We start from the raw sequence: 7,470 nt of genomic DNA, 5'->3' as shown, positions 1-7,470 counted from the left end.
CGGCGTGTATCTTGTAGAGGAGGGTTCTTCGTATGTATGGAGCCGGAGGTTGACTCCAAGAGTCTTGAGCTTCTTTTCTAGATGTGGTCGGTGGTCGTGACGTGATCATAGCTTGTTATAGCCGTTGGAAACGACGCCACTACCAACCAACGGTCTTTTAAAAACTAAAAATTTAATTACAAAAAAAAATAATAAACAAAAATAAAGAAGGCAAGAAAAAACATGAACAAAAAAGCAGGGGCTCGGAGCACTTGAGGGAGAAGGAAAGATGACAAGGGCCCTACATGGAAATCATTATTCACCGCTGAGAAAATGCAAATCCTAAAAGAATCCTAAAAATACAACACACTTTCTCATCAACGTTGTTTATGCATCATCATCATCATCTTGTCTGGGTTTCGTTCTGTAGAAAACGAAAACCCCACCAAAATTCATTATTCAAGTTTTGATCTTTTTAATCTCCTTTCCTTTCGTCGCCATGAAAATTAATTTCTTAGTGAACTCTGGCCCTTCGTTGTTTTTTCTGTATTTTTCTCCCCTGGGGCTTTCCTTATTTGTCTCTTTTGATGAATACATGCTAATCCGGAAGCTATAATTTGGTTCTCCAATTCCTTCTTTTTCTATTGCATGAGCCTGTGCTGTTTCTTAAATCCATCATTTTCTTCCGCTTTTTCTCGTCCTTTCTTTCGGACCAATCTCCACTTTCCTTTCCTTTTGCTTCTCCAATTCGATTCGTACCACTAGAGGCTTTGCCTTTCCTTGAACCAGAAGCTCTGTTATTTCCTAATGAATCCGTCGTACTCGTTTGCGATCATCAGATGGATAGATCACCTTCTCCTTCTCTTCTCTGCCCTAAGCTGTACTCTGTAATTTCCATGAACAATTTGATTCCCCTGCAGGTACGTTCAATGATATACATACCTCTCTTGTTCCTTCTTTGATCGTATCAGATGTAGATTTTGTTCAATATTGATTGCTGAAACAAAATTGCTATATAAATAAGAGATTGCTTCTGCTGGTGAGATTCTGAGAATGGCAGAAGCTGCTAGCTTGAGCAGTGGAACAATGGTGGAAAGTGATATTATAGCGATGAAGGAGACGCTTCGCGCTCAGCAACAACTTCTGCAGAAGCTATATGCAGAGTTGGATGAGGAAAGAGAAGCTTCTGCAACAGCAGCGAGTGAAGCTCTTGACATGATTCTGCGTCTGCAAGGAGAGAAAGCAGCAGTGAAGATGGAGGCTCGACAGTATGAGAGAATGGCGGAGGAGAAGCTGGAACATGCAGAGACAACTCTTGAGATCTTCGAAGAGCTTATGTTTCAGAAAGACATGGAGATTTCTTCTCTGGAGAATCAAGTTCAGGCTTGTAAGAGAAAGCTTCATGACCTTGGATGTGATCCTAATCTCAATGACTTTGAGCTTCAAGAGAACAATAGTAGTAATAATAATACTCAGTTGCTTCAAAGAACTGATGAACATCTTCGTTCGAACTCAGAAAATGGATCTGTCAGAAGACTCCATTCATTGCCTCCGTTACCTGTTAATAAGAACAGCTTGAGAGCTGCAAAGAAGAGAGAAAGATCACCAAGTCCACATCATCATACAGATATGATTCAAACAATAGAGGAAGAGAAAACTGAGAAAAAAGCTTTTCAACAAAGCACGTTTTTCGCCAACAACTCGGTAGAATCTACACATGAAACCCTTGATTCATACTGGCAACAGATTATAAAGTTAGATGAGAAGGTGAAAGAGATATCAGATTGTAAGGAAAGAGAAGGAGACAAGGTTCCGAACCTGAGAATTAGGAGACACAGATCATGTTCATTATTTCCAAGAACAAGGAATAAGACAATCTCTAGTATTAGTTCAGATCAAGTTCATCATGAAGTTAAGCAGCAAAATAGGGAAGTAATTCTAGATCCTTCTTGCTCAGTAAATGTTCATGATGTGTTTGAAGTTCCACAACCTGGTGGTGGGGAGAATGATGGAGTCAATAAACATGGGAAAAATAGACTTGAGAGGTTGAGATCAGATTTAGATAACAGATTAACAAAACCAGACCCAGAAGTGCCAGAGGAAAAGTCTGAAGCACTCTCTAGATATGATTCAGGAAAGCTAATGAGAATTCTGAGCACAAACATGGAAACAAAAGCACACAGTCCAAATAGTGGTGGTAGTAATAATAATAATAATAAGATCACTTGTATGTTTGGCCAGAAAATGGAAGGAACGAGTGTGGAATGCAACGGGGAAGCCGAGTTTCACCTTCTTTCGAAGAGAATCGAGAGGCTTGAGAAGGAGAGGGAGAGAGTGATGAGCTCAAGGCAAGAGATTACACATGAAGGGGATGGTGAAGAGCAGCTTACGCTCTTGAAGGAAATACTCAGCCAGGTCATATCAATGAGGGAAGAGATTGTAAGTTCAGAAGCAAGAAAATCTCCACCTAAGGATGATGGGCTTTTGAATCCTCTTCAAGAGGTAAGACACAAACACATACACATACATATTCTCTGGTGTTGTTGCCTTTGTTTGTAATTGATCTGTTCTGATTAATATGATGATCAAAAAATATCTATGAACAGGCAATGCTGTACTTCTGGATTTGATTAGGTGACTGGTCAATGCATCATTTGGTAGAAGTGCGTGAAGGTATCTGATAGTTTTAAGACGTGTGGATTTGAGGCCATAGAGTAGATTCATTGATTTTGAAGATAGTTTTTGAAATGTCTATATCCTGTTGTAACTTCATCTTGTACATTAGGCACTGATACTACAGTGACTTGAAGCTCCAGTAGAGTTAAGAATGTTCTTTTTTTCTTTTGTTTGTTTGTTTCTTTCTTTATTTTTATTTTTTTATTTTATCTCAGATTGAGTTTTGATGTATACTTGAATTAGCAGAGTGAGGAGCTTCCTGATACTGTATTGTCATGCCATGAGAGAGAATAAAATGTTGTGGCGATTTTCCAACCTCATAGTGGAAGTGAGAGCAGATAAGTTACTGTTTCATGAGAAGCCAATGCTAAACTCATCAAAATTTATATGCTGCTTCTTTTATTCTTCAGATCCTTTTTAGGCTTTTCATGGAAAATTGTTTGCTTTCTGAAAGTCCTGAATGTATCACCCTGTTTATACAGATCATTAGGGGCTATATATATATATATATATATATTAATCAAGAAGCTGTGAAAAACAAGGGTCATGAATCAGTAGGGCTGTGCAAAAAAATTTAAAACCCGGTCTGTTTGGTTTGACCCGGTGCAACCCGGTCTGACCCGGTCTTAAAAAAATCAACCCGAATAAAAGACTGGACTAAACGGGTCAGACTACACATACGGGTTAGACCAGACTAGAGACTGATCTTTTGGACCAATTAGTCTGGCCCGGTCCAGGTTATTTTTTTAATATTAAATATTAAATAATTATATTATTTACACACAAAAAATGAAAAAATCTCACGCTGACAGACTGACTCGCTGACTCTGAGCCTCACCTTCACGTCTCACGCCGCCCTCAGTTACAGTTCCTCACACGCATGCCTCGGATTCGGTCCGTGAAGTCTGAGTATCTGTCCGAGGCTCTGAGCTCAGTACCTCATTTGTCATTTCTCCCGTTGCCCTAGCTGTAACTCTCTGGTTTCACTCATCTCTCTGCCTTTCCTTGGTCGGCCGTTGCTCTGTTTTTCCTCAAGCATGCCGATGAAGAAGAACATCACGATCGCTTGACTACTTCACTCAGCCTTTCGATTCATCGTGCATTTTCCTCCTTCTTCTCCAGCGACAGCATCGCAGCTGAAAGGTATTCGTATTTTATGGTTTTTCTTCTAGTTTTGCTCGCTCTATTTTATGGTTTTTCCGTTGCTCTGTTTTTGCATTCTGGTTTTTCTTGCTTGGTTTCTGGTTTTTCTTGCTTTGTTTCTGGCTTCTTCGACAATTTCTGTTCCATTTTCGCATGCTTCTGTTCTGTTACTTCTCTCTTTCTGGTTTTGTTTGCTTTTCGTTGAGGCTGCTACGGTGAGAGATGTACTATTGTTGCCATTTTCAAAGGTTCACATTTCTACCCTTTTGGCGAGAGACGCTTCTATTGCTGCTATAGACTGATGACTGATCTTTTGTTGCTAACTTGCTATAGATGGCTTCGGTTTTGGAGGATCATTCCTTATTTTTGGTTGATATAATCTGATATTTATTCTATTTTTGGTGAGGTTGCTATTCTGATATTTGAACCTTATATCAGTATTTTAAGGATAAATTTCTACAACAATTAGATTACCTGTGCTTATAATATTAATTGTTGGATTTGGTTTGTTGGTGATCATGACAGAGAAGTGGCTCTGTGCCTCTGTATATGTCATACTTCTTTGAGAAAAGTCTGACTCTATACTTGTGTTTGTGATTTTATAAGTTAACATTGTGTCTTGTTTTTCATATTAGAAACATGGTGGACGAAACTTCTGCATCTGCTAGTATTGACCAACCCTTGCCATCACAATTAATTGATTCTAGTCAAAATGAAATGCCACCTCTTATTGGACCAACTCCACCAACTCCTCCTCTTGTAGCTATTGATCCTGCCTCTAACCTTGCACAAGATTGTGGTCCAGAGAATGTGAGCAGAAAGAGAAAAGAGCCTGCAAAAAAGAGTAAACAATCACAAGTTTGGGAGCATTTTGTAAAGTTACCTTTGGAAGAAACAAATGGAGAGGTTAGAGCTTCTTGCAAATACTGTCATGCAACTTATGCTTGTGACCCAAACAAGCATGGGACAACATCATTGAAAAGGCACTTTCCAAAATGTCCTAAAAACCCACATAAGGCTACCACAATACCAAAGCAATCAATGTTGAACTACGTGACGCTAAGTGGACAAGGAGGGGGCTTAGTCTCTCATGTTTTCAACCAAAAACGATGTAGAAGGGCATTGGCTGAATTTATTATTTGTGATGAGATGCCATTCAGGATAGTTGAGAAGTATGGGTTTAGAAATTTTGTGAGAGAGCTAGAACCAAGATTTCGAATCCCTTCGCGAACAACAGTTGCTAGAGATTGTTGGCAACTATACCTTGGAGAAATCAAGATATTGAAGCAAGTGTTGAAGAAGTCTGCAAATCGTGTTTGCTTGACAACTGATTGCTGGACATCTACTCAAAATTTCAATTACTTATGCCTTACTTGTCATTTCATTGATCCTGAGTGGAAGTTGCACAAGAGGATATTAAATTTCTGCATGATTGAGAATCATAGGGGTGACACAATTGGAAAGACAATTGAGAAGTGTCTATTAGAATGGGGAATTGAGAGGGTGTTTACCATAACAATGGATAATGCATGTCTAATGACACGGCTTTGTCTTATTTGAAAAGAAGGCTTAGGAATTGGAAGGGCATGGTTTGTGGGGGTGATTACCTTCAATTGAGATGTTGTGCACATATTCTTAACTTGGTGGTTAATGATGGGTTGAAGGAGTTGAAGAACAGCTTTGATGCAATTCGCAATGCAATTAAATATGTTCGTTCTTCTCCTGCTCGTCTCCAAAAGTTTAAAAGTGTTGCTGAGTTGGAGAAATTGGACACTACTAGCCTTGTTTGCCTTGATGTCAATACTCGGTGGAATTCAACTTACTTGATGTTGGAATCCGCTTTGAAGTTTCAAAAGGCTTTTGAACGCCTAGAAGATGAAGATGAAGATTATATGGGGCAATTCATTGGAGGCACTAAGCGTGAAGGCCCTCCTAAAGCTAGTGATTGGAACAAGGCACGTGTCTTTCTCAAATTTTTGAAGGTATTCTATGACATAACTTTGATGTTTTCAAGTTCACTAAATGTTACTTCTAACACTTGTTTCCATCAAATTGCTCTTATTCATGAGTTGTTGGAAGAGAACATTGTGAATGTTGATCCTTTGCTTATGGAAATGTCCCTAAGTATGAGAAGCAAGTATGAAAAATATTGGGGTCAAACAGAAAATATGAATCCTTTACTCATTGTAGCAGTGATTTTGGATCCTCGGTACAAGCTTGCTTATGTGAATCATATATTTGAGCAGCTTTTTCTTGATCTTGAAGTTTGCATGGCCATGAAAATTAAGATCAAAGATGTCTTGTACCGTATGTTTGATGAGTATTCTAAAGGACTAGGGACTAGTACCCCAAGCAATGCTTCTTCTTCTACACTTCCAGGATCATCAACATGTTCAATGCTTGAAGGCCAAGGGGGTATAGATCCAGGTCGCAGGTGGTTAGCATCTCAAAAAGAAAAAACCTCATTAGACCCACAATCAGAATTAGATAAATATCTTTCATCTAATTCTGCTGATGATACCCCTGTTGATGATGATTTTGATATATTAGCATGGTGGAGAGCCAATTCTAGCAAATACAAGGTTCTTTCTATGATGGCACGTGATGTCTTGGCTGTTCCAGTGTCTACAGTGGCCTCTGAATCAGCCTTCAGCACAGGAGGACGTGTAGTGGACTCTTATAGGAGTTCATTATCACCAAAGATGACTGAAGCACTTATATGTGCTCAAAATTGGCTGCTTCCTGGACAATCCATCTCTGAATTTGCATCCATGCTTCAAGAATTTGATAATTTTCAAGAAACCGAGGGTGTGGTGAAGACTGGTATGTGTTGCAATGATGATATTGACTATTTATATTTTATATGAATTATTATATGTTTCAGTTGTATTTTTTTTATTTGTGATGTAATGCTATTGACTATTTATATTTTATATATTTTTTCAGATCTTTCCAGTGTTACTGATGTTGGAGAGGATGGTTGTGTGAGCATCATTTGATGTTGTATGGCGCTTATGTTTGTTAACTTTTAAACTTTCAGATATTTTGGATATATTTTAGGCACATCTCACTAACTTTTTGTTATGTGAAGAAGCATGATGATAGTTTGATAGGCTAATGCTTATTTTTTTGGCTAGCTAGCTATATCATGTGGTTGGCTAGAATATGTGGATAGTCATTTTTTTGGATAGACTATAGAGCTTGACAATGAAATGTTGAATTGTTGACTAAGTAGACTATAGTGAGATGTATATATTCTGAATATGAATATATTAATGAGTTTATGTATTTGCGTCACTCTCATGCATGCTCTCATTCCTCTTTAGCTCAAGACTTGGAAAAAAGAAACATATGCAAAGCATATATGTTCTATTGTGTTTTCATGCCATACGTAGACAGCAAAAATATTAAACAATATAAAAAAAGAAAGGGGATATAAAAAAAAGCCTATGATATTAATGCAAGTGATTATAGGGAAGGGGATATAAGGGCTTTTTTTTTTGAGAGAGTTGGATTCAAGAAACCAGACTGGTCCAGTAACCCGGTGGACCAAGTCCAACCCGGTCCAGGTCCCGGGTCCAACAAGACTGGACCAGTCCTTGGACTGAAAATTCTAGCCCGGTCTCCATTCAGACTAGACTTCGGGTTGGCATCCAACCCGGTCCAGTCCAG

The 7,470-nt window shown here is 38.6% G+C and overlaps 2 protein-coding genes across 3 annotated transcripts; both read left to right on the top strand.

The window, feature by feature from the left end:
- The first annotated feature begins 333 nt into the window (after positions 1-333).
- On the top strand, positions 334-2,975 carry LOC129298089 (uncharacterized). Of its 2 annotated transcripts, none has more exons than XM_054936508.1 (3): positions 334-899; positions 1,024-2,481; positions 2,586-2,975. In XM_054936508.1, exons 1-3 carry the CDS (start codon positions 819-821, stop codon positions 2,607-2,609), a joined length of 1,563 nt encoding a protein of 520 aa, XP_054792483.1. In that variant the 5' UTR covers positions 334-818; the 3' UTR covers positions 2,610-2,975. The 2 variants fall into 2 exon arrangements, with proteins under 2 accessions (XP_054792483.1, XP_054792482.1); XM_054936507.1 differs by having other exon boundaries at positions 1,006-2,481.
- A 2,409-nt stretch (positions 2,976-5,384) lies between these two features.
- Positions 5,385-6,797, top strand: LOC129298088 (zinc finger BED domain-containing protein RICESLEEPER 2-like). Its single transcript, XM_054936506.1, has 2 exons — positions 5,385-6,621; positions 6,745-6,797. The coding sequence occupies exons 1-2, from the start codon at positions 5,385-5,387 to the stop codon at positions 6,795-6,797; spliced, it is 1,290 nt and encodes a 429-aa protein (XP_054792481.1).
- The last annotated feature ends 673 nt before the right edge of the window (positions 6,798-7,470 follow it).

The sequence above is a fragment of the Prosopis cineraria genome, unplaced genomic scaffold, assembly GCF_029017545.1.
Source record: "Prosopis cineraria cultivar Desert tree isolate PC_DT_omini unplaced genomic scaffold, ASM2901754v1 PC705, whole genome shotgun sequence".
NCBI classification, from domain to species: Eukaryota; Viridiplantae; Streptophyta; class Magnoliopsida; order Fabales; family Fabaceae; genus Prosopis; species Prosopis cineraria.
This window is presented reverse-complemented; position numbering and strand designations above follow the sequence as displayed.

Excerpts from the sequence above, each read along its gene's own strand:
- LOC129298088 (XM_054936506.1), top strand. The coding sequence starts at position 5,385 with ATGGTTTGTGGGGGTGATTACCTTCAATTGAGATGTTGTGCACATATT. Across the intron at positions 6,622-6,744 it reads CGAGGGTGTGGTGAAGACTG|ATCTTTCCAGTGTTACTGAT; the intron begins GTATGTGTTGCA and ends ATATTTTTTCAG.
- LOC129298089 (XM_054936507.1), top strand. The coding sequence starts at position 819 with ATGGATAGATCACCTTCTCCTTCTCTTCTCTGCCCTAAGCTGTACTCT. Across the intron at positions 900-1,005 it reads ACAATTTGATTCCCCTGCAG|ATTGCTTCTGCTGGTGAGAT; the intron begins GTACGTTCAATG and ends TATAAATAAGAG. Across the intron at positions 2,482-2,585 it reads TTTTGAATCCTCTTCAAGAG|GCAATGCTGTACTTCTGGAT; the intron begins GTAAGACACAAA and ends ATCTATGAACAG.